At 44.4% G+C, this 27,578-nt stretch overlaps 1 protein-coding gene across 2 annotated transcripts in view; it reads right to left on the minus strand.

Annotated features, from left to right (window-relative positions):
• Window positions 1-27,578, minus strand: part of LOC146773029 (palmitoyltransferase ZDHHC3-like) — a 73,903-nt gene that overhangs the window by 29,274 nt on the left and 17,051 nt on the right. For both annotated transcript variants that reach the window (XM_085638564.1, XM_085638563.1), the window contains exons 2-5: window positions 15,590-15,678; window positions 10,566-10,639; window positions 7,220-7,332; window positions 5,323-5,384 (exon numbers count right to left, since the gene is read on the minus strand). In XM_085638564.1, coding sequence (XP_085494690.1) covers window positions 5,323-5,384; window positions 7,220-7,332; window positions 10,566-10,639; window positions 15,590-15,678 — 338 coding nt within the window. The remainder of the gene's footprint in view (window positions 1-5,322; window positions 5,385-7,219; window positions 7,333-10,565; window positions 10,640-15,589; window positions 15,679-27,578) is intronic.

Raw genomic sequence — 27,578 nt, forward strand, 5'->3', positions numbered from 1 at the left:
CGGGGAGAGCGAAATAGAGAGAGAGGAGGAAACAGAGAGACAAAGAGAAAGAAACTGGTAGAGAGAGCGAGAGAAACCGGGAGAAAGAGAAAGAAAGAAACAGGGAAGAGAGAGAGAGAAAGAGAAAGAAACGGGGAGAGAAAGCGAGAGAAAGAGAAACGGGGCGAGAGAGAAACAGGGAGGGAGAGAGAAAGAGAAACAGGGAGAGGGAGAGAGAGAAGCCCATGGTCGAGAAAGCAACACGAGGAAGTGACACATACGAAGGCGGGTGCATCTCGGACAGGTTTGGGGAGAAGCATACCGTTGAGAGAGTGCAACACGGAACACAAGGACACTCAGAGTGCATTAAGACAAAAGGAAAAGGAATTTCCCTAAAAGTAAGCAGTGAAAGGACACAAGTAAATTGGTAACAGCTCCAGAGTAGGGACAGACACAAGACGGGCAACGCAACCCACTGAATAAGAAGCAGACAAATGACAGCGACAGTAAAGCCAAAGCAAAGTAAGCAAAGTGCCACTCTATGTTCTTGTTAAGAAAGAACATGATGTCTTTCACAACCAGCAAGCTCCGCCGACTTGTTGGCTCGACCTACATGACTCAACAGTCTCCTCTAGTGGTGGAAAACTAGAATTATTCATTTCCCACCTAAAAGCCTTCTTGAAGGGAAAAACCCCTTCATTTTCAGAGGCATAGCCGACGTGAGTAGCGAAGTAAAACAAATCATTACATGCAATGCTGAAAAAACTATATTATATACAGAAACTTTACGCAGAAAGTACAGATACATTTACAGATACATTTTGACAGTCAGATATTCCACGGCTAACCTTAACACAGTCTAATACACAAGACACTCCTGCCGTAAATCTATCAATACATGTTATTTACTTTCTGGGTGTCCCCTCTAGAGCCTACGGCAAAGTCAATGACTGGCAGCTCCCCCGGTCCCCATGTACTAGTAAGGTTGCGCAGGGGGTTACAGCTTATCGGATGGATACTTTCCCCCGGACCCCCCCTACGCCCTGTGCCTTACATTCCATTACGTGGGGGCTGCAGACTTCTGCATAGTGGCGCCTTAATGCGCATGCGCGTGCGGGGGTGGCCCCAGGCCCACTGGGAAAGATGACTCCCCCGGCCCCCGCACCCTGACAGCCTACCTACCGGCTGTCACTACCCCCTGGAGTTATATGGTGCTGACCGTTGAGGACCGAAGACTATGCTTACCCATCATGACCTTACCGCCACAGGCCAGCGTAGTTGCCAGACTACCTGGACTCCCCCTCATCCTCGAGGAAGGTCATGCACTGTGCCTTACACTCTCCACCCAAGCTAGGATGTCCTCTAGGAAAGCCGGATTCCCCTTATGTGACAGGTGCACCCCGTTCTGAAGAAAAAATTGCTCCCCCTTGATGTATCTGTGACCTATGGAACCTAGTCTAGGGGGCTGAAATAGCTTATCAAATATGTTGTTGATCCGCTTTACAGCGTAATTCAACGCCCTAACTGACTCACCCCCCCCTCCAGTGCGACCTGGGGATCATGTGTGACCATGCTATTATCGACTGGGCACACTGCCTTGCTAGCCATCCCACTTCCGTGAGGAGCTCCTCGACCAGCACTCTTGTGCCTAAACGGGCCAAGTCGTTACCCCCAAGTGCAGGATACAGATTGCCGGTGGTCCCGTACTTGCTTTCAAAGCTCGGTTCACCAACTCCCTAAGTTGACCAACGCACAAACCACCCTGACCGAAAAAGGATACGTTTATCCCTAGCTGAGTGGCCCTCGTCTTGGCAGCTCCTGCAAAGAAATTCTTCAAACGTCGAACATATGAGTGCCCTATCATCCACACATGTTGATCCTCCTGGTGCGAAGAGTGAACTAGTGAACTTGCGCCACCATGTTTGCTGTTTGTCTGTCACTCGGCGCCCGCCGCACTACTGCTTGCTCTTGCGTTCTGTGAATGCGAAAGATTCCAGACTCCTCTCCTGAGTCACAGGATGAAGAAACTGCAACCGACGACGAAACAAACAAGAGGGGTGGTAAGCGTTTTGCCATGCTGGCATAAAAAACACACAAAGTTCCATGAACGGCGTCAAGCGCCTGTCAGCTAGCGACAACGACATACCCCCCTTTCCCTGAGTAACAGGGAGAAAGAAAGGGGAAACCCCCCCTTTGTGCACCCAATAGTTGGACAGTCGCACCGTATTAGAGCATGTGCACCCCCACATATCTCTTGAAAGAATTAGAGGACCACCTACCGATCCTTTTGAGACGCTCGTCCCCTAGCCCTCTTGCTGCTGCCTCGGTGACTGCTCCTATCCTAAAAGAATGAGTCCCGAAATCGGCAGGGTCCAGCCCGGCACTCTTCAACGCTAGGAGCATGACTTTTTTTAACTGAAATACCGTGAGTGGTGTCCCGTCCCCATGTATCAGGAGAGGCCCTCCCTGAGTGCGTGCCCGTTGGGCCATGAAAACCTCAAGCCTGTAAACCAGGCAGCATTGTGTGTGCCCTGCTCTGTGTAGCACTACGCTCTCACCCTTACCTTCTTGATCGGTTTTTGATTTCCCATCAATCAGCACAGAATCTTTCTTGATGCTAACGTGCCCCATTTGCAGGCCCCCTAGCCAATCTTCCTTATTCCTGGTGACTAACTCGCCTACCCTAAAAGCACCGTAAAATGCAATGCAGAATGCGGCTTGAAACAAAATGACTTTGTCTGAGGAACTACCCCCTGGAGTTATATGGTGCTGACCGTTGAGGACCGAAGACTATGCTTACCCATCATGACCTTACTGCCTGACCAGAGACACTCTAAATACGACAATATCTAATTAAAAGAGAAAATTGAAGTTGTGCTTTATTTATACTTTACTACAGAAACGCGGATACCCTTGCTTTTGTTCCCTGCCAATACTTTGGAAAAAAGGGGGCAAAATAATCGGACACAATAGACCAACCGGAAAACCAACCTTCAAACAATACCTGTCTTAGGGGATGGTGGGTGGGCAAAAAGAAAGAAAGTTATGGTCCCGCAGCCGGCCCGGGGATCCTAGCTGTGGGGAGCAAGAACAAGAGACTGTTCTGCTCCCCACCATTTCTTTTAAAAGGGAGCGCCCAGGCCGACCGGCTGAGACCGGTCAGCCTGGACGCTAGCAAGAAGTTTCTGCGCCGGAAGCACTGGAGTGCTTCCGGCGCACAAACAAACCAGACCTGCTATTGGCTGATTCGGGAGGGGGGGGGGAAGAGCCGTGTCACTCGCTGTTGCGGCCTTACCCCCCCCACCCTTCGGGGAGGCCGGGGACTGGTGCGACCGCCATAATGGCGGCGCGCCCTATTCAGCCCGCGCCTTCTCCATTACATGCAATGCTGAATAAACTGAAGGACGGAGAAATGCCACCAACGTTCAGAAAACTTATCAGAGTCCAGGAATTATAGCTTATATAAATGAACAGAGGACTGCGTCGCAAGCTGTGCAGATGCCGACTTACTCTCACAAAACTGGTGAAGTTTCATTTGGCCTTAGATACAACCACACAACATGGACCTTTTGGGTTTACCAGAAAACCTGTATAACCCTACCATATGGCCAAAAAAAAAAAGAAAAAAAAAAAAAGAAGAAGACTATGGCAAAATCTCTCACTGCGGCGGAAAACCTACGAAAGAATCATTGACGCATTCATCACGCAGGTACCTAATGGTCGCTCAAAGGACAGACGTGAAGACAGTTGGCCATCTGCGTACTGCTAGCAAAAGCTTCCCTAGGGTAAACCATTCTGGTGACTCTACAGCACCCAGAGGGACAGCCTGTCAACCTTTCGATCAAAACAAGTCTGTGCTGCTCCGCTATCACCAGGGCTGGTTCTAGGATTTTTGGGGCCCTGGGCGAAGAGGAATGTGCAAGGCCCCTCCAATTTACATAAGTGACGCCTTCAGGGCTCCGGAAGCTGCTTTGTGCAGACTCCTCCTGGGCTGCAGCTCCCCTCTCTGCCACCTAACAAGCACCTCTTTCAAAGCTCATATTGGGCTGAAAGTGTGAGAATAGCTTGGTGGCTGGGAGTTAAAACTGTGCAGACAGTAAAGTGCTGACAATGTAACACACCACCAAACCTCTTGTGCCCCTGCCGATCCCATTGAAGAATGGTATCTGTGTGCAATTGGGCTTACAGGAAGAGGACCCTCTCCCAGGCCAGGTGTAGGGAGGCCTAGGGGAGGGGGGGGACACTTCATTTTGTGCCAGTTGCAAGGAGACACATTTTGCAGGTGTGTCCTGCCTGCCTGGTTGCCCATTGAGAGACACTGTGGGACACCCACTGGTGCTGGGCCTCATGCTGGTGGGCTGAGAGCGAGGCCCTGGGCAGCTGCCCATACTGCCCATACCTAGTGCCGGCCCTGGCTATCACACAAAAGCACCAAAGAGAGAGCGAGGTCCAGTCATGTGACAAACAGCAGGAACCTTGGTTGCATTTCAGCCTTTGGGGTTCATTAACTACACCGTGTTGATGCTGTGGAGAACTCCAAAGTAGGCACTCAGGAGCAAACTAGGGGGGCAGAACTATAGACAATCAGCACAAGCCCACACCCAGCAAGTTAACTTGGCTGTACCCCAGGAGTTGCAAATGCAGAGACCAAGACATCAGACAATCAGGAACCACATGACCCAAGACTGAACTAGGGGTCCCACAGACCTAACAACTCAGCATGGAACCAGAGCAGACTGAGCACTGGCAGACCAACGGTGCTGGGTCCAGAGACCGCAGCAAAACAAACCATCACTGACCGAATCAACTCCTACCCAAGAAACAGCAGTGCCATGAGCCGCCACCACAGAACAAGGGCCCATGATTTGCAAACTGTTACACAGTGTATATCAACTCCTACATAATAGCAAACCATCTTCTAAAAGGGAAGCTCAGTTCATATTCATTACTGGCCGCATTTGCGCCAGATGGCAGTCTAGACTTCAAGGAAACCAAAGAGATGGTGTTAGTGCTTTTCTCATTTTTGATAATCAGAACCTACAGTGCTTTTTGAGTATAAAAAGCAAACACTGCAATACTCGAAGCAAACATTCGAGACACACTCTAGTTCTGTTGTCCTTCAGAAAGGCCTTAAGAACACATTTATTTACTGCCACTTTGTTCCATCCTTGTTTCCTAGTCATCTTGGTAGGTCATTAGCATTAAGAAACCAGCTGACGTAGCAAAGGTTGGTCTCAGAAAGTACATTTTAATATAACTTTCGATCTGCAAAACCTCAGAGCATTGCCTTTCATTGCCATTTCACAGCCTTTGAGTCACTCCGCACTCTAAACCTTTACGTACCCGTGTAGAAAAGGAACTGGATGAAGTATTTCTGATTAAACTCCCCAACGCAATTATTAATCCTGGAATAAAACACAAAATTAGATCATAAATTTGTTCTTGGTATTTCAGTCAAAAATAGTCATTACAAGTGCTAGCAACATGAACGCTTGCAACTCCTGCAGATGGGTAGAAACAGTCAATTTAGTTTTGTATCCCACAAAGCGATTGAGAGCATGTTCATGAGATCATTTTACATGCTAACACTCATCATTCAACATTCACGAATTATTGAAGCAAAGAAGTGGCAAAGTAAACAAAAACAAACACAATCAAACCAAAGCAGGAAATATTTTATTATTTATGCATTTACTTTTTATCTTGTGTACGCAAAGCCAACTCTGGTAAAGTGATCTGATTTTACTATCACTTACTTATTAGGTAATTTGTTTAATATCTAACAGAATTTTTAAGCTAAATGAACAATAAGATCCAACGAATTTTTTTTACATTTAAGACAGATTTAATTTCTATGTATTTGATAAAAATAAAGTAATACAAAAGGATATTAACAGTACACCATGACTTTTTCTCAGATTAGGAAACCGCCCCCAGTAACTTTAGACTGATAGACGTATGATCTACTGGTATCACGTGATTAAAGCATTACAATTGGCCATTCGAGTGTAAACTCAATCTGTGGTATAATGGCGCCTTTGAGAAACATGCCACTGATTCTGATTCGCAGGGATGTTCTGTGGGGTTAGCACACATCATCTAAAGTTGATTCTGTGGGGAGTTCAATGGTAGAACTGCTACACATGTATGTAGAGCTGGGCTGCGAAAAACAGAAAAACCATGTCCCATAACACGCCACTCCTAATACAAAGGTTATTCACTGGCTACACTGTGCTAACATATTTCCACTGTGGAGCTCGCACAGCAGAAGAGTAGGCGTAACATAAACCACAGGACCCTACATAGTATTCGCACACATGGAAATACCTTAAACCTATCCACATCGGTTTTCAAATGTTTGGCATGCAAAAAGAACCCACCGGGGCTCTGGGGGGACTTTAAAAAGTTTTTAAAAAAAGACCAATTCTTTTAAGACAAAGGACTCTATAAATGTGGATTGGGCAAATGTATAATTTGTAGTTGTTTTCTAAATAAGCACACTTTAAAGTATCTTAGTATTTAAAACATCTACCATCATAACAATTTATTCTAATTTAGACGACTTAAGAAAATGCAGCCGATGGGCAAGCGGCTAGATGGGTTTGGAGAGACAGCGGAAAAACAACAAACAGGTAATGACTTAAGATGTGCAAAAGAAACTTAAGGATTAGACTGCGGTACTAATAAAGAACATTTATGAAACGGACACTTTCAGGAAATGTTTAAGGACAAATTAGGTGTAGTCTGGCGAGAGTTCAAAAGTAATGGTTTCCTTGACACAGCATGGTTGTTATTGATCTGATAAAACACCAGTATAGGCGAGGGCATCCCTCCCATTACTAGTTTCAAGTGCACTGTTCGACATACCTGTTTTTTTCCTTTGACCTGGGATTTGGATTTTACTAAATAACTCCTACTGTTACCATTTAATTGACATGATTTGAAAACTTATCTTCCTGACATTATCAAGCATTTCTTCCTTGGCAGAAAAGACAAGTGTAAAGTGCACCCAAGTAATCTACAGTGATTTTGTACATTTGACAATATAAGTGGAAAAAAATAGAATGTGTGATTCTCATAAACTGATTAGATGGTTTAATAACCACATACATGGGATCGCTGCATCGTGATGCATGCTAAGCGGAGTATCTGCTAAGGTGATAAGGAAGGGAGGCATTTGTGCACCGATTCAACTGAACGTATTCAGCTAACTGGAGAAGATGTACAAGTCTGAAATTACCAGGGGCAGTGGTGATGCATGCGTCGGACACAGCGTCGGCAAGTACTGCAGTGATGCGCTCGTGGAGGCCGGTAAGTTTCACATCGACTACACACGGTCCAGTCCTCATTACCCTGGAAAGGAAGTACATACTTATGTGACTTTTCAGAGTGCCTTGAATATTTTTAAGAAAATAAAAAAAAAGCATGTGTGTGCCAACTGCACTCAACATTAAATTTAAAAACATAAAAAGTACATTAACAAACCGGTGTACACTCCTATAAACTGCATGTCGTGCCTAAAGTGACTTGGTTATTAAACCCAATGCCGCCACCAGCGCAATTCTATGTGCTACAACATAATCTTTTAAAGTGCCTTAGAACATGGCAAATAAAATAAAACATTTAATCACACGGTCATCATGCTAAAAATAAGCAACAGTGACCGTGCATAATAAAGTACCTACTAATCCTAATCCTTTGTTACTAAAAGTCCTATCAAACTTTCTAAAGTGACTGTGCTTTTTAGAACTTTGTTTTGCTCAAAAAAAGAGGCTCTCACTACAGGGATGTTACCTCATATTTTCCTATAGCATGCCAGTTTATTGACCTGGGCGAAATCCAAAATTCCCTTTCGCTGTTTTCAACCTGTTCTACCATTCCATGAATGTGGAGCTGGTTGAGGATGTCCAGTATTTTGTGATAATAGATCAATATACCAACGCCGAAATAAGAATAGATTGTGCACTTTCCTTCCCATAAGCTGTTGGGTTTGCAAGGCCCAGCAGTGCCAAGCAGTGTTTTAAATGGGCCGATACTCGCCAGTACTAAGTACCAGACTTCAAAACTTTCTGCGCTTGAGTACCGGAACTTCTCCTTGTCCAAAGAGAGTATTGGTACTAATGGGACAGCAAGGCAAGCTCAGTGAAATGGGTATGTACAGGAAGAAGCGCAACACAGTGGACCGTGAGTCAGTCTGTTTTCGTGAAACACTCTGATAATCAAGGGCTAATCTACCCTTACAATGTGCTAATTGAGCAGCGGCCCCTATGCATGAATTCAGAGCTGGCAGGGGCCCGAGTCACATGGTATTATTGACACAGTGTCCACTCGGGCTCTGTGGAGCAATGTAGGTGTGTGAGCAGGGCCTGCTAACAGGCATATCTCGTCACTCATGCGAAATCTACGAGAAGGCTTCCTGCCGGCATAGCAGCGTACGCCAGGACTTGTTTAGAGCCAGATTGAGGAGGAAGGTGGTGATAGTGATGCTGAGGCAGAGCGGACGGGAATCAGGGTTTATTTGTGTGGACGTCAGCAATTGTAAGAGTTTCTTCACATGTACGGATAGTCCTGTCTGCGTGCCAGAGTGCTTCCATATCACTGTGCAAGTTCTTGCAAGAGTGAGTTTTGTCTGCAGTGTCCAGCATGAAAGATAAGTTGCAAGCCCCGCATTACCACGCTCTGCCCTTGAAGCGTACATGAAAGGTTTGCTTGTAGCAAGTGCTAGGCCACTCTTTCCAGTGCAGATCTGCTTTCTCCCCAGTGTTTCAACAGGTTTGCATTTTGTTTTTTAGAGGCCGTTTTCTCTTGGGTTAATGGGGAGCCTCTGGGAGGGGTAGAGGTGGGAAACCAACAAATTAGCAAGGAGAGCCCAGTTAGAGCCGAACCACGAAGTCTGGCTTGGCCTAAAAAGCCTCTGTATAAGTCAAGCCTTGAAACATTATTTCATTATTACATTGAAATAAAGGTACATTTTTTTCCACGTGGAAGCATTGTTCACTGTGGTGCATACGCTTGTATCACAGCAATGAGAGGGGTTTGTACACCCACCGTGACAACATTGCCATTAGTGAACTAGGAAACAAGTCACTTTCAGGTGCACATTATATCTGGCCTATTTTCTTTTCATGAATGAAGCAACATAGTGTATTAAATCTAACACAAGATGTGATTGAACAGCACACATCCTGAACTCATGCATTTGAATATACGATCATGTGTCCTAATGAAGAAAAAGGAGGCTTGGTGAGATAAAATATTTGTTTGTGATCACACAGTTTGGTCATGTTGGGGAAGTTGGGATTGATCCCAGAATTTATCCCAGAATTTCTGCTTTCACATTGTGCAATTCAGCCTCTACATGGCTCTATCTTTCTTTCTCTCCTGTATTACAGCAAAGGCCACTATTTTGTCTTTATTCTTTGCAAATGAGGTTAGAATTTGGCTGGTAGGCAGATGCACCATCAAAGTTCAGTTCATTATGGGCTTGAGTGAGCAAGAGGACCCGAGTTAAAGCCAGGCTTCCTGGCTCGAGCTTTCAGCAGCTTGCCCACCTCCAGAAAAAGGGAATCAGACTTTACAGCAGGTAAGGAGCATTGAGGCATTGCTGTGCCATCTAAGGAGGGGCTGAGTGATGTCTGCTAGGTGGCGATGAAACAAGAGGGTTAACCATAGTTAAACATTAACACAAAATGTTAAGAAAAATAGCTTTTGCAAGTCATATGTGATTTAGGTGTTACACCATGAGAAGCCCACTTTAATATTAAATGTACCCTTTTGTACGTAGAAGGACGATAGGAATACTCCAAATATACCAGAAATGCTTTAGAATTATTATGCACATCTGCACACCAATTAAATCTCAATCAAAATAAATGCGTGCCCCTGGCTGGGTCCCTTAGCACTGCCCGTAGCCCCACCCCAAATCCCACCCCCTAGTACACATCTCAATTTGGTGAGTACCTGCACTTTTTTTCCTATTTAAAGCACTGGTGCCAAGGAAGGCGACGGTTTAACCATCTGCGCTATCCTAATCGAGATCAGAGTGAAAACCTGCTCCCAATGATCTCTCAATACCTTGCACAACCAAATCATATACACCGTCCCTTTGTGTATCTGACCCAAATTGTTATGTGTAAATAGCTGTACTATACATGTGCACTGAATAATACAATATTCTATTTACAAGTTATCACTCACCTGCCCATCACATTCTAGTTTCCACTATCTGGTTTGAAGCAAGTAACCTAACAAACTATACTGTTCAAACACTAGTACAGCAACCAATGCCGAAATGTTTCTTTTCAATAAAAAGTTCTTTGCAAAGCATCGTATGTTTAACATAAATAAAATGTCAAAAAAATAACTCTAGAGGAGGCAACATTCTCCCTTTCATCAATTTGAACATTTGCATCGATCCACTCATGAGAGTAAACAATGTTTTCAAGGTATCCAGCACAGAGCAGAAGCTGGTCAGTTTTAAAACAATCAACCTCCCCACAACCTGGAATCACACATTACATCGTCTCCAACATGGCTGCTAGACAGCCGGAAATTGCAAACTTGCAGACAGGAAGGGACAGTCTTACCCGCTCGCTCATTCGCGGTGTGCCTCCATGGAGGACCGAGAAATCTATCGCCGTCATAGGCAGAGGCACCCGACCTGTCAAAGAAAGAGAAGGGGAAAGGCATGAAACAGTCTACCACATTTACAGGCGGTCTGACTAACACGAAGTGGAGAAACTATACTGCAACAAAGCTTCGAAAAGCCGAGTTACTTGATCATCAAGGGATCACTGCTTAAACAAGTAAAAGTATACAGTCACCTTCGAATTCGATATCCCACATATACACTACATCATGCAAACATTCAGTCCATCCACGTGGACTTTGAACCACGCTTTAGCCCCATGTCATCCCTGTAGCACTAGTTTGAATGCTTCAATTAGAGCAACCTGCTTGTTCTACAACAGAGAAGGATAACAGATGGTTACGCTCTTTCGCTTTCTGCCAGCTTCTCAAGTTGCCAGGATATGCCCAGATGTGTGTCCCTTGCTCACTTTGTGACTGGATTCAAGCTAGCCTGGCTGATGAGGGGTGTTATCCTGTAACCGGTCCCAGGATGCTTGTTTCTGGTCTAGGAACTGGCAGCTCGGGCTGGACTGCTGCCATGAGGAACAGGGTCAAGACTGATTAGCATATGGCTGGATCCGAACTGGGGTGGCGAAGTGAGCTAAAGAAGGATGATGGATTCGACCCAGATCTGTGACTGGTGGTGAGTGTCTGAAAAGTTTTGCCGCTTCTTCCATTACCTCTTTGTGTTTGCTCAGCTTTTCAATTTGAAGCATATATACTTTGCCAAACCTTATTCGAATAGCAGTATGCACTGATTGAGCCAATTGTTTTTTTGTCTTTGCACGGGCGATATGACCAAAAACATATAAGGAACATACAACCATTCTGGAACAAACTAAGGTTTATACTGTACTGGCCCTCTCTTCAGCATATGAAGTGAGGTTCCACAAGCACTCTAAATAGCTCCGTTAGCAAATCCAGTATGGGCTAATGGTTTGTAAACAAAAAAATGTTGGATTAACCGCACATGCTTCCCATTTTCAATTGGTGAAAAGAAAGGTACTGGCAAAAGTGTACAAGGTTCTGCTCTTCCAGCATGCATTTTGGTTCATGGAAAAAGTATAGCAGAAAAAACAAGATTCTGTTCAAGTGTTCAAAACATTGGAGGGGAGAGAGTTTACCAGTTTTTGCAGAAGAAATCCAACAATTCAGAGTAAGCTCCTTAATATACATAAAGTCACACTAACTAAAGGGAATGATATGTCTTAGCACGAATCTGATGGAAGCGGTAGTTAAAACGCCAGTGCCGGTGGATAATAGTATTATTAGAGATTCGTCAGAAAGATCTGAAGTATAAGAAGCTCATGAGAGATAGGATACATTTTGCTTGAACCAAAGAGCTAGGAAGCCCTTTAGGCCATCAAAAATGAAACAGCATACGACCCCTCATTGACTTTAGGATATGAGGCAGAAAATGATATTCGCCACTGATGAAAGGGCAGGGAGTTGTTTTGTTGCAGGAAACAGATAGGAAAGATAAGTTATTGCATTGACATCAGGGGCACGGAAAGTAGCAAGATAACAAAAGAGTTATTTTCTATTGGGCTCCTCTTTCACTGTTCAGATTGACAATAAGCAGTGCATTCATTGGTTTCTTGCAATGGTTCAGCTAACCCGAGTGTTTTAAGCGGGATGGAAGGTACCAAGGGCCTGATCTACTATACATTTTAATGGTTGTAAATGCTCCAATTCAGCATTTGTAATATGCATTTTTCTATGTATAATCCCTTTTTAGAAAAAAAAAAAGAAGATTTTCTGACTCCAACATGGGATTAGGAATGGATACCAATTTAGTATGTTGAAGGGAGTGTTGTTGGCATGCTTCCAAATACCTATTTGTATTAGTTCAATGTTTTTTGACCAAAATATGGTAGCTAGATATGATTTTACTGAAAACGCAAAGGAGGTGGTAATTTATTCGTAAAAGGGATGAGATCTCTTTAGGACATTTTCTCCTTACTAGGAATCAGAATTTTAAGAACCAACCAATTAATACATAGGTCCGCTCCTAAATATCTGTAATAGTCGCAATTTGCTACCAGAATCTTGCAACCAGACATTGGTCTCGATCTTAATTTTCAAGCAGCAAATCTGTGAGAGCCAAGAACCAAAGCGAAGCAGCCGACTGCCTGTTCCATCTGCCAGAAAGAGAGGACGCTGAATAGTGATTCCAAAGTCATGAGGAGGAGTGAGTCGGTGTTGGAGAAAATACTGGGAAAAGCGGATGCTGTGGATTAAGTGTTGAGAAGTGTAATGAAAAAACCAATAGCGAGATTGCGCAATACAGGGAAGGGTTAAGGAGACAGAGCGTTCTACAATATGAATGATGAAATGAACATTAGGGAAGAAAGCCTGTCGAGCCATGACATGATGGATATCTTCAGAAGGAGGGAGAGGAAATACAGATTATCTAATGTATGAGGAGGACTTGTTTAGAAGTCTCAGTACAGCTAGGGTAAGAGTGAAGTACTGGAGGCCAATGATGGCCGTGTTAATAGAAGATCTGGAATTCAGTGTGCTGCCATTGAATAATGCGACTGAGGACAAAGGCTGACTGTCTTCCGCTGCACTGCCAGCTATGAACTGGTACAAGTTAAGATTGGACCATATAGGTCTCTTTGGATTGTTGCTTCCAGTAGTAAGGTAGCGATTAATTTTCAAGGATCAGTCCACAAGACATCGGGTTCCAAAGAACACCGTGGCAGACAATGGTGTCGCAATCGTTTCAGAGCAATATAGAAATTTTTGAAAGTTTGTAAGTGGCACATTACAGAACAGCATTCTATGCAGTTCAGTCAAACGGACTACTAGAAAGGATGAACTCTGTGGCGAAGTTGTGAACACGAAGGTTGTTGGCAGCGAGAACTTTGGCAACAGTTGTGAGGGAGATACTGTGGGTACATTTCATGAGCACTGAGGCGGTGGGGGTGTATCACCTTTTGAAAAACTGAAAGACCAGTTGGCAGGTTCTATGTTATCGCTGTTAGGGTTGAGAAGTGGGGATATAAATGAGTGAATGCAGTAAGTAGGACTGAAGGTTTTGAAAGGTGTCTGGCTAACTAGAGGAAGAGTATAATGGGAAGAATTTTGCAAAAATATGCAGGTGGAAATCATGGGTGCGGGTTTGAATCAAACGAATTCAAACTTTGTGCAGACAGGACACCCGCGCTATTCCGACCCTTTTAAGATTAAAAAGAAGATCACAAAGAGGATTGCTGTCTCAAAATGGGGTGGAAGGTTATCGCACATGGCTGTGTAAAACTGAAATTGTGAATGAACGCGATTGTAATGGGGTGGTGCAGAGGAAGGTGAAGGGAACGTCATTGAGGGAGAAATCTGACCGTGTCAAGAATGAACCTGATTGGGTGAGGGTCTATACCGTTGCCATGGTTAATTCCTCATGATACTTTCCCTTAAAGAATGCTACAACTCTTAACATTCTGTGCATAGTTTTGCAATATACCAAAAGATGAAACAGGTTAGTTCTTGAGTGTTATTATGTATATAGTTTGCCTGTACGTTTTTCTGCCCAACGCTGAAATGTATAGTACTTCTTCCGTGCCTTTGCTATCTGTGTATAGCAGAATTACCACTAAGAACAATGGGGTCACCTGTTTCCCCTGGAACCTGGGTATGGATAAATAAAGGTACAATTGGTTCCGTTGGGTAAGCACTGAAAAATACTTTTTAGAACCTAGATATTCCTTTAAAAGCACGTCATTCATTTCACTTTTTGTCACTTCAATCACTTATTGAATTGTTTTTGTATTGTTACTGTGTTTTTGTGGTTTATGTCTTACAGCTCGTATCAATTTTTTTCGTAAATAATTTTATGCGAGATAAAAAATTCAATTTAAAAATAAATTCATATATTTTTGGTAAATTGTTGTAGGTGTGCTGTATCTAGTTTTGTTAATCATGATGAATGTAAACATTTGATGTATATTGTGCTTTTAAAGGAATATCTAGGTTCTAAAAATAATTTTTCAGCGCTTGTACCCAAAGGAACCAATTGTAGCTTTATATATAGCAGGATTACGTAAATTATCAGAATGTTATCTTTTGAATTTGGAGATTCTTGGTCAGTTACATGGATTGCTGCAAAGCTGGGACGTTCAATGCTCTTTTATTATCTTTAATATCATTTTCAAAGGGTACATTCAGGGAAGTGGCCCACTCATATAGAGGAAAGATTACAATATGGTATGTTGAAAACCCGCTCTACGGAGTTAGGAATTTGAGGGTCGCTGGACTTTAAAGTGTACTTTCTAGGTATATACCAGTCAAAAAAAGAATATGCATTCTAGACCGTATGATAAGGATGGGAAAGGCAAATTATAGCACTATTACTGTTACAACATACTGTGTGGCATCTAGACCAAGCCTCCCAGAGAGAGAAAATATAAAACGAAAGGGAATCTTGGAAACATTCTAAGAAAAGCAAGACTTCAAGATTGAGCAACTTCAAGTCCAAGTTTGATGTTTTTGACATTGTTTTTAGCCATTCCCTATCATCAGTCTAGTTTTGCAAAGGATACATTCGTGAACATGCATATGCAAACACACAGACAAGAAACAACAAACCTGAATGTGTATATGCAACTTGACAGTGAATGTTACAGAAAGGGCCTGAATGGGAGTAGGCCACGTCCTGCACCAGCATTCATTAGGGGCGAAAGCATAGATAATCGATCAGACATCATGCACATCAACGCCTACATTTCTAGAGAGTGCAAACACAAAGGAGTCTATTTGAGCTGGAGTGGCACTGGAGTTTGTCCACTGAACAACTGCCAGGGTGGTATAAACTGATCTGTAACAACTGATTTCAATCGATTGAGGTGACATTTTATAAAGAAGTAGACTGTGTATTCTAACTCTTCCTCCGGGATCTTTATTCGACTCATTAGCTGGTGTCTATTTGACAGCTTTGTGGTCACACACACAGATACAAAAAAAAAAAAAAAATGCTACTTACCCGGGTCTGTGAAAACCGCCCTCAGGTGGCTGACCAGGATCATTAAACTAATGATATTGATGGCAGTCGTATGGATAGGAAACAATACACTGGAAAAATCAAACATAAAAGGTCAGAAACAAAGAAAGAATAAAAACAACTGCATCAATAGTTTGTTTAAATGTCTGAGTTATATGCGTTATCAGAAACTAGAAACAACTCGGGTGGTTATAGGACTTGCCGCATAACATGAACATCAGGAATCCTGATCAATGTTCAAAGCAGCTTTGCCTCCTAGTGTGGTATATTATATCGGATAACAGTATCCAATGTACGTCCGTCTATATTGGCAAGTTCACGGCCTAAAGATATCCTTAAAACCTGGCAACAGTGGAACCTTCTGTACCTATGCTCAGAATCTTAAAACAGGACAATGCAACTCCTGAATCAAGCCAGCTTTCACTCAGCAAGGGTGCAACTGTCTTGAAGGTCAGAATTCTTTGATAAGTGGGCATTAGCTGTCTGGTGGCACAATAATGAGGTTCATACTACCAACATATCACATCGAGGGTGTGCATAGCGTGTAACAGAAACTATCATCAGGGCTGCTGGAATTATGCGAGTGAGCAGGCGAGGCAATTTTCGCATAATTATAGATCTGCCGCATGTGCCAAATAATCCATCACCTGATGCATTATATGCAGATTTAAACAAAAACAAAAAAGATCAAACGGCTCAAAAGTTACTAAAAATGCAGTGACACGTGTTGCAGCACAGTGGTAGGCAATTGGCAAACCTGGACTCGTCACCTTTCTGTTGCTTTTTGCTCTGGTAGTAATGAGATGCAACCAATGCCTAGACAGTGTTACCAAGTTTAAACAAGCATTGGCATTGCCAATAGGTCTCGCCTTTGGGACCTTATAAGTGTTTAGCCATACAACAGTTGCTTAGCTAAATACTTATAAGGTCCCAAGAGCGAGACCTATTGGCTATGCCAAGCGGCCGTGAAAGTGATCGCGACCAAACATCAAAGCGGCCGTGAAAGTAATCGCGGTAAAAGCGGCCCGCGCACATGCACTGTAGCTCTAGGCTGGCCTTATAGCATTTTTTGGAGCCCTCTCAATAAATCTCGCCAGACCAGCGCATGCGCTGGGTCAGGTGAGACCTAAAAATGACGAAATAATTAAGTAATACTATTACAAAATGTGCTGCAGTATTTGCCTTTTCTCGCTGCTTAATTTACTCAATCCTGTCGCATAATTTGGCCCTCTCTTTCCACATAATTCCAATAACCCAGACTACTTTGTTGAGGGTGAAGCATCTTCATTTTCTGCTTCACTAACTTGTATTCATGGAAGTATGGTGCCACCATGTGTATATTTTAGGTATTGCAGGCAAGCCACACGTGTTAATATTGCCAATAATTTGTTTTTAATTGCCGAAGTTCTTACTGACTTAAATAAAAGGTATTTAAAGAAGGAAGCCAGAATGTTAGATAAGATGCTAAAGTGGAGCATTTGCATTTCTATATTTGGTAGATGCCGCAATACATAGATTAAATGTAGTAAATAGAAGCTCTATTGTAAAAATAGGTTTCTGTAATAATTCGTACCCAGTGGTCCACATTGATCCAAATATTAGCTGTTGATCCCCCAATTAATCAGCCAAAGTTGAGCTCCTAGCTGTGGCACAGTGTTGCAGATGCTAAGGACTCCTCAACATGGGAGCAGTGCAGGTGACTGCCAGACCAAGTTCAGGGGACCACAGGGCAGCAGGCAGGGTGGATTGATTGTCACTGGTGTCCTGTAGTCCATCCAACTACAGCTCTGCAAACTGGGCCAAATACAACCGTTTATGCACGCGACTCTCACAGTAGACCGCGGTGAGCAGTCACTGGGTTTTCTGGATAAGTTGTGTGGTACCCAACCTCAACAATAAAACAACGGACAGGAAAGGGCATATCCACACAGGTAAATTTACACTTGTAGATTCAGTCATGTATGACTACACCTAGGAATAACTTTACACTCATAGTAAAGTTACTCCTAGGAGCAAACTTAAATGTCTCCACCCCCTGGTGCAGTCTCGTACCACTTCATTTATAAGTGTAAAATTCCTACACATAATTTATTTAATACTATTTCCTATGAGGTATTATATTAAGTCCCTGCCACTATCATTTTCTATGGGAATATGCTGCAGTACCTGTGAGTGGCCATGTGTGTACTGGACTTATTTCAAGGCCAATCTGAAGTGCATTTACTACTGTTCTGAGCAGTTTCTGAATAGCGATAGGCTTACTCTTTTGCGAATGGGTGTCTGGGGTTACATGTCCAACCCTCAACCCCTTCTTTTCTATACATCAACTACCTCCCATGTTAGGTGTAAATATTTCCATTTCCAGCTACTCCGCCAGGTTCATCCCACATTTACTAATACAACATATACCTAAGAGTGGGCAGATCTCTGCACACATGGCGGGGCACTCTATATACAAAAGACTGTAGAGGTCTCCACTCATATGTTTGTGAACAGCATTTTGTAGTAGTAGGACTATCTACTACTAAATGTACTGCAACATGCAGTTTGTGAATAGGCCACAAAAACTTCAAATACATTTCTGATCTGGTGGCAGTAAAACCCCTACTTTGTTGGTTGAAGGTTTGGTCAAACGCTGAGGCGGGGTTAACGCGGCTGGTAATCCAGGATTGTCTCTCCTTAGATTACGCGATGAAAATTCCCTTGATAAAATATGTCAGGTATTTGTTTGTTAAACTAGGGCGGCTAGACCTGTTCACCAAATCGAACAAAATGAGGACCCAGGATATGGTAGATACCAAAGGCTTGTACTTTAAGTTCGCCATGGCGCAACGTGAAGCCACCGAACTCGCTAAACAGAGGGTGAGAGATCACATATTGGTCAAAACAACCCAGGGGATAGAACCATACTTAACACTAATGACGCGTGCACATGACAGATTTTTAATTACCCGTTTTAGATTAAATCTTATTCATCACTTATTGGCGGTACCGGCAGGTTTTATTATGAATTCAGAAGAGAGGGCCCTGTGGCTGCGACAACAGGTCTCCACAGGACACCCTACATCTAGTCCTACTGTGCCCGTATTACGCTCATCCTAGAAAAATGTTACTGAAGGGCCTTTTGAGAAAAGTCAGATTCAGGCACGCACGTGTAGCTTTACTGTTTTTAAAACTGTCATCAGATGTTTTTACACTCTTCTGTGTGTCCAATTTTTTAAGAGCTGTTCTAAAGTTAAGAACCGCGAGGGGGGACTGAAGCCTAGTGGCTTCACTGTCATGTCCCTGCACAATTCAGTGTTAATTGTAACAGCAGACTAGTTAGGCCTATATTTATTTTAAAACAATATTTTATATGTGTTGAAACGTGGATGGGTTGGTAGTCATAACTAGTTGCACGGGAGGATGAATTAAAGTACATAAAAATGGTTTTGATCATGTATATGGCAACCCTTTTATAAATTGTTTTTGTGAATTGAGTAACTATTGTAATCAATGTATCTTTTACGGTTATATTTTCATATGCCGAACAAAGATAGTAAAAAAAAAAAATGAAAAAAAACTTCAATGTCCAGCCCAGCGCATATATTTTAAGAAAAATAATGCACTTTTAACCCCAGCAGTACTAAATACTGCACAGTGCAATCGATTAAACAAGATAGTACCCCTTGGTGTGATCCTTCTTTATGGTAGGAACCCCTTGGTTCCCCTTTATCAGTCCGCCCTGGGTGGCCCATTTTTGGTTGGTTCCCCACTACTGGTAATCATGTAAAGCATTCCCCACACTCGAATACATATTCAGTTCAAGGTTGTTTTGAAGTCTTACCAACTTGTGGTGTACAGGGTAGGCCATTGCCTATTACTTGCTCCTCTAGCGTGCAGGCTACCCATCCACTTCTGATGCGAGGGTCAGGGGAGTGAGGATCTACCATGGCTACCAGATAGGCAAGGCACAGACCACGTCTGTCTAAGCGCCTGCAGGATCAGTCCCACAATGCTGTGGCTCCGGTGCAAGTGTGGACATCGCTGCGACAGTCTCCTTGGATCACGGACCATACCTTGGAATCCAGTGACAGTTTCAGCCCAACTGGCCAATGGTGACCCCATAAGTTGTAGCTTCAAACTGGAACAAATATAGATGCAGTCGCAATTGTGCCCATGATGATCATGGCAATTGCAGCGCCCGACCTAGATAAAGTCAAGTGCAGCTTGTAGATGTCTCTGCCAGGAACCAGACGTGACAGAATCGAAAACCTTCTGTCACACAACTCACTTCCAGACACGCTGTCAGGCAGCTGTGTCTCTCCATCTTTATCTCTAGCTCGTTCAGCCCCAAAAAGCGTATTCGAGTTCAGTAAAGGAGGCTAATTCTGTCTCCTCAATTGACATCACTAGCTTCGCTTGCACCAATCTATTGTGCTGAATTTAATATGGGAGCCATAAAAGTACAGATAAAACATGTCCAGTGTTAACTAAACTTTTGTTGCAAGGTTTTCCATGCAAATTCAGAAATCTTTTGTAATCATGTAATGATGTGAGCACAGTGTAGTAATGAATATATGTCGTTACTACGCATTCCGTTGCAACGCAAGCCTTTACCACGCATGCGTTACAACGCAATGATTTTTCTGTGCATAACCTTTACCACGATTATTCCTTTACCACGCATAGTTTTACAACGATTTTTGTTGTAAATTTATGCATGGTAATGGCATACTCTTGGTAAAGGTTATACCCCTCCCCTGTACCCTTACCTGACCCCCCCAGCCCCCAATACTTATTATTATTACCCCTGCCCGTTACCCTTAATCCATATATTTATTTTTTAAATTGATATTCCCCTTACCTCTTCATGTCATCTCCTCGTTCTTCCTTGTTGACTTTTTACGTCTTAAAGTTGAAGCGTCATTCCCTTTCACCTAAAACGACGTCGATTTCCTCCCCGACCTGACGTTACTTCTGTTTTTTTTTTGGAGACCCCCCCCCCCACCCCTTTTTTCTTTTTTTTGCCTTTTTCTCACGTCTTCGCCGACACTAAAAAAGGACTGAATCGGATGAGGAAGAAGATGTTCCGTGAAGTCGTTGCTTGCGTGGTAAAGACGGTCGTGGAAGCAGTACGCATTGTAAAGACGTTTACGTGGTAAGTGTACTGTTTTAAACGTAACGCGTAGAAAAGCCTTCGTGGTAAAGGCTGTTTCCGTGTAGTAATAAGAGTCAAGATTGGTAGTTACTATCATAATTTAATTTTGTTTTGTTATTTGTGCTGTTGACGTAAAGATCTGTGCTTCTTACTTAGATACAGACCTTTTATGAAGACGCGTTTCTTTCAGTTCCAGAAAATTTTTGAGCAGAGAGGGATTTGTTAGGAGGTAGCAATTATCTAGGGTAAATGCAGTGGTCTTAGGGATTGTGTGACAGGGGTGTTTATTTCATGAAAACTAATTCACAGCTTGGAATGCATATGGCTTGATCAAGCATTTTGTTCCTTCCCCAGTGCCATCTTGAGCAGTTGCGAGACGCTGCTCTAGGCCAAGTTTGCTTTTCTGGTATAGCTCGATTTATTTCGAGTTCTTTCTTTCTTTTTGCAGTTCAATGTTTGATATTTTATCCCACACACGTTTCTTTTTAACATTTGTTCTTATTTGAGTCACAACACTATCACAGTAACATCAGTTAGGGGACAGAATATGGCTAAAAGCCATTCACTTTGACAACGTCAATAGCTAGGAGCTCGGGCGTTGCTGAGACCTATTGGCATTACCAATGCTTGTTCTTTCAAGTGTCTTCTTCAGGCCGCTCTTCAGATTCAGCGAGAATGATGCCGTTAGCATAGGACTGTATCCAACCAGTTGCATCAACAGCACTGGCACAATGGATTCTGCACCGGACTACCATCCCAAAAGAAGGAGTAATTAAGGACAACCAAATGGGCAGGGCTGCCCTAGAGACTTCCACAACTCACACAAGAGAAACTGCAGTTCCCACCCACCCCTGCCATCCACCAATTACAATGCTCACAAAGACTTATCGGCAAACCCGTTGCTATAAGCAAAAGCACAGTGCTGCGCAGTCTAGCTGAGAAATGTGAGCCGTACATGTGGTCTCAACTGTACCAGGTTGCTTTTGAAACAATAAGATCTCACGTTGCAAAAGTAGACAGGGACTACTTCAATCATGTCCTCACATTCAATAATTGTTGCTGACAACCCTACTGGTCTTGAAGACCTCTTGGCCCAGTCGGATTCCATCTGTGAAGCCCCACGGAGGAACACTGCCTATGTCCGTTGCAGTCCAGAAAATAAGTACTTTCAAGATGAGAATGAAAAGCTTTGAGAACTTCTATTTTTTATGTATAGGGAGACAATGGGTGCGGTGACTCAGCATTAAGTCCTCTTCTCCATGTTTGTGAGTGCCAAAGGCAAGATAGCGCTTCATATTGAAAGGTGGGATTTGCGATAATAAGGCAACAACATTTGCACGTATGGAAAGGGTAAAAATCTAGACTGTTCACCACTCTGCCACTTGGCTAACTGTTTATCTATTTACAACAGCACCACGGGGGATGGGAACAGCCAGTCAAAGTGCTCCTTCTCAGCAGGCTAAAATGAAAAATTACAGAGGTGACAATACCTGCTGGAATACATAGAAACAAATACTGTGAGAAATACTAGGATCATAAATGTGTTTGAGTACCTATTGAGGGATAAAGGAAATATAGAAACAGAGAGGACAATGCCACCAACGAAGAACTAAATAGGAGTGATTATATCTCCAGAAATGAAGGACATTTGGTGATATACTTCAACGAAACTCAGATGCGGCTGAGTTTTCTGCTGCTTGACGAAACTCGGGCATCAGTTCGATGGATTAGAAAACTTAGGTTTCAGTTCAAGTGCATGCAACAAAAAAATAAACTACCAACATATTCCTGTTCTACAGGTTATGACTCAATACCCCGAAGAATCACTTCAAAAAAGGCACAGTGGATGCAGAGTGAAGAGAAGAAACCGGCTGGGAATTCACAAGGACAGAGGAAAGGCCACAGGAACCTGCTTTGCTGGGGTGGTGTCTTGGGGAAGTCTTCTTATTAAGGACGCTTTGTTAACAGTCATCTATCCTCACTTGCAGCTTTGCCAGCACATGTCAAACTGGCTGCCATAACCCTGCCAACTTTACTGAGAGGCTGTGGAGCCCAGGGAGATCTAGTTCTAGGAGGCTGCCGTGATCCTGATCGCCTGCCGTCAACATACACACCCAGTTCAGATATGCACAGAGTGAGTGAGAGAGTGTACCGGTGTGCAATTAAATTGAAGAATGCAGTATCGGATGCATAAAATGAGAGCTGTATCACCAAACGTCAAAGGCGAAGCTATTGTGTCAGAATAGGAAATGTGCCGAAATGATTCACTCTAGGTTCAAGATTCTTACGCTACTGTTTCACCCTGATTAACACTTTGTGGGACAGAACAACTTCTGTTACCACACTGTGAGAAGTTGGCCTGGCATATGCTGGTCACTAGTTAAGACAACCTTTTAAAGAAAGCTATCCTAGCGGTAGCTGTGGAGAGCTGCCTTCAGGCTAAGTCTCAGAGGAATGTAAAGCAGCTTGTTTTACCTTATAATCTCTTGAATTACCAAGTGAAAGGACACCACACAGGTATATATATCAAATATATACGTATTTATTTCTAGACACACTCTACTAATCTCTTTATGAGATTAGAAGCCAGGAACACATTCAAATATCAACGTTTCACAATAAGTTAAGCACAAATATGGCTGGGGCCCCAGGGGCGTACCAGACCATATACTAAAAAAGAGGTTTAGGAAAGTCGACTTGCAAGGGGACAAGGCCTAGGGCCTGTGGAATCGCTGGGGCTTCACTAATCCACCCAAGGCAGGTAAGTAAAAGACCCACGAGAGACACGTGCAGCGTGAGAACACAGCCGCGGGTTCCCTATTGATTACAATGGAGCAAGTCGCGGTTGGATTTTTAAAGTTTTAGGGTACTTCGAGGAAGTCTACAAGCAAGCCACTTACAAGGTAAGTAATTCGAGGGCCAACACACACTAGGGCACCGAAGTGCACGAGTTACCTCACCCAGGGAAGCCGGGGGCATAGGTGTCTTTTGGCGTCAGGTCGTGTCGCTGTTTTCTATGGAAGCCAAAGAAGATTTGCTGCTTGCGAAGGCTGAATAAGTGTCCGGTAGAATCCAAGGCTGGATTCAAGATGAAGATGAGCTGAAAGTGGAAGGGACAGTGTTCAGTCACTTGCCAGTGACCCAGGGCCAGGAAGATGGATGACCACGGAAGTCGGGTGATTTCAGTTGATCAAGGGTGTTTTGACTCTTCAGCCACGAGGTCCAGGAGGCATCGACGATGACCAGGAGCTGGATTCGGACTGTCCCACGACGTCTGCAGCTTACTGAGGTGTCTGCAACCGGATTGGAGCCAACAAGCCTTGGCAACAGTAAGTCTCGTGGAATGTGGAAAAAGTCAGCGGTGCAGACCAAGAAGGTCTGAGGGACTCACCCAGCGAGGGTAAGTGAGGGTAGGCCTGGAGCGACCAGGGGAGCCCTTTGGTTCGAAGAGAAAGTCTTCAGGGGACCCACAAGCCAGCCGGCAAGGGATTGCGAAGACGCCTCGTGAGGAAATGCTTTACAGGAGCCCACGGTCACTCGGGATGGGGTAGGCCTCTGATTTTCGGTGCACAACCTGCTGGAGGCTTGGGCCACAAATGGTCCAATGCACAAGTTCGTCGAACGTCGTGAAGGGGTGGCACTCGACAATAGTGCCTGGTACCCAGGTATTGCGGTTTCTCGTCACTCGTGGGGTCCACTCGCCTCAGCTCTGCTGGGGGCTCACAATGGCCATCGAGAAGTCAAGAAATCCACTTCCAGGGCTGCAGGGACTCCGGCGGGAGCGGGAAAGTTTGCGACCGTTGATTCAAGTTTTTGGTATCTGCCTAGCAGGGGAGTCACTCCTTTACTCCAAGGGAGATTCTTCCGTCTTCCAAAGGTAGTGGAACATCGAAGGGCCAGGATTCTTCTCGTAGAGCGTCGTCCAGGGATATCTGATTTGCAATGGCAAGGTTTACCTATCTTATAGTAAAAGAAAGGGAGGGACTAGCTCTATGACCACTCCTCTAGGAGGGTCAGGGGGGTGGGTGGTTACACCCACTTCCCTTTGTCCAGTTTCGCGACAGAGCAGGGGCTGGTAGCCCCTGAACCGGTTTCAGCTGGCATATGCACAGAGGAGCCTACTGCTCCCCCAGTGCATGACTTCAAAGCACTCTAAGAGTGCACCCACCCAGCTCCAATACACTAAATCCTGTCTGGAAGGTGGTGACACCTCCCTGTGACCGGATGCCTATTGTTGGGCACCTCTCCACTGCGAGTTTCAGTCAGCAGCAGGAGGGCAGCCCAGTGTCTGTGCTGGTGGCATACATTTTGTGATGCCAGGGCTCTTTCAGATTTCTACCGTGTTTCCACCGTGGGTACATGTTGTCCCCTCTAGAAGGGTGGGATCATACTCCCACACCAGTTACTGGTGTGGGGGTATGATTCCAAGTTGTTTGACACCAAACACAACATGTTTTGATGCAGTCATTCCAAAATTAGCATTTACCGGGAGGTTATAATGCACTTAAATATGGTTTAACCCCATCCACAAACAGCCACAGGGAATAGACCCTGCCAGCTGCAAAGGGGCCCTGCTCAGGTAGAGGCACCCCCTCACATTGTAAACCAAGCACCCTGCCCTCAGGATTGACAGGGCCTGCCATAGGGGTGACTGATAGGTTTATATGTGTGTGTATGGTGAGATATAGGAACCTATACCTCAGTGAGGCGTGCTAACACTAACTCACCCGGGCTGCGGTAGCAGGCCCGTGGTGTCAGATTTAGTCTGCTTCCCAGGGGTGGTATAATACATGTTTCAGCCCCTGGTAGGCCTGTGAAGTACCTATGCCCTTGGTACCTAAGGTACCATATACTAGGGGCTCATAAGGTACCACAGTATCCAATAACTAGTGCATCTAATATGCACACCAGTCATTTAAGGGAGTAAGCAGATAGGCTGGGGTCCTGGATAGCAGGATCCCAGCCAGACTAGTCAAAAACCATTCAAACACCAGGAAAAAAGTGGGGGCAACCAAGCAGTCAGATTGATTCCACCTTCCTACACACACCAGTCATATCAACAGGCCTGCCAAGTATCATGCATCAGGCGTGACTAACGCATTTCAGTGTGGTGTTCCGCATCACCGCACTGAAATGCATCGTCACGCATTTTAATGCCACTGTCTCACTCTACTGTACCTGCGCTGAAACTGGCTACGCCAGGCTGTTAGCGCCCGCACCGGCACCTGTGTTGCCTGTGCGCCGGCTCTACTGCTCCCCGCAGACTTGCCAGCACTCAGGCTCGCTTAGTAAACAGTTAATGATCTTGTCTGCTGAGTGCTACAATGTTACAATCTGGCCCCTGCTCTGCCTGGCTGCAGTGCATTGAAATCCCCACCCGCGGGGCAGCTGTCACACAGTGTGAGTCACTGGCTCACTGCCCAATACCGAGACAGAGCGGGGACTGCCCTTAGCAGTGGTTGCCGCGTACTGGCTGGTCCCCCACGCAGCGCAATGGATGCGACTTCCTGCTGCTGCCCAAAATGGCAGTCCGTGAGAACAAAGTTGCGGGAAGCTACGGTGGCAATGAGCTCTGCTCTCACCCCAGGAATTATTTTAAAAAATGTGTCCCTGCGACCGGACCCACCCGACCCAAACCAAAGGATCGCACTGGCCTCTGGAGCCCAAGGCACACTGTTGTGCAGCTTTGCTGCTTAACCAATCATTCCTGGGCAGTGAGGTTTGCTCCGGGACTCAGTGGGGCCACGAGGCAGCCGGGCCATACCAAATTGCCGTTCACATCGAGTCAGGGTCTGGAGTGAGGTAATGGTGTCTCTCACTCTGCTAGTGTTTAATATAATGTTAAACGTGCCTTAAATTGTACTCACTTTCTAGCACATGGTGCTGGGCCGGTCGGGGTCACTGAGCCACACTGTGACAACAAAGTTGTGGGAAGCTGCGGTGGTAATCAGCGCTACTCGAACCACAGGAATTATTTAAACATGTGAGCTCTGCCACCGGACCCACCCGACTGCGCTCCATGGACCGCGGCGGCCGTGGAACTCAGCCTAGAGCATTGTGTTGTGCACTTTTGCTGCTTAGCTATATGTGAATCATTCCCGGTTGCTGCTCGCCTCGTGTCAGTGCATGGAGTGAGGTAATATTACTCACTCTGCTAGTTTCTCAATACAATTAAAGATGTGCTTTTAAACTATAACAGTACTTTCTAGCGCCTTGCGCGCAGTAGATCTTCAGCTGCCTGCTCTGTTACAAGATGTAGTTTTGCAGTTACTCACAGCCTTTGTCTGCTGAGTCACTGTAGTTTTCACCGAGCATGCCACATACAGCTGCACTAAAATCGTGTTGGGGCGGTCGGGGTCACCGAGCCACCCTGTGTCACTTAAGTCAACAGAGTGTAGCTCTGACAGCCTGTGGGGTCATGGTGTGATCTGTGCCGTGGGCACATAGAGGTGCGTCAACTGGGGCAGACCTCTCGGGGTTAATGATTTTTATTAGGGTTTAAGTCAAATTAGCTTTTGAAAAAATACAGTTTTCTACTCATGTATGAAGTCTTTTTTTATTCAGCCCTAGCATGTTTGCCTCATCTTCATTGCTTAATGTTGCTCTCTTGAACATGTCACTCATCGTCATTGAAATGTCACTCATAATTTCACGGGAAATTATGAAATGTCACACATAGCAGTCTGAAACCCTGGCAGCTATGCATCAATGGTCATGGTACGCTTAGCATGATGCGACCAAGGTGGTAAGGCAGGAGCTTTAATGATAGCTTGTTTTAAAGAATTGCATGCCCTTATCAGTCAAATTTAGAATTTTTCCAAGTGGACCCAT

This window comes from Triturus cristatus, chromosome 12 (assembly GCF_964204655.1).
Source record: "Triturus cristatus chromosome 12, aTriCri1.1, whole genome shotgun sequence".
Classification (NCBI taxonomy): Eukaryota; Metazoa; Chordata; class Amphibia; order Caudata; family Salamandridae; genus Triturus; species Triturus cristatus.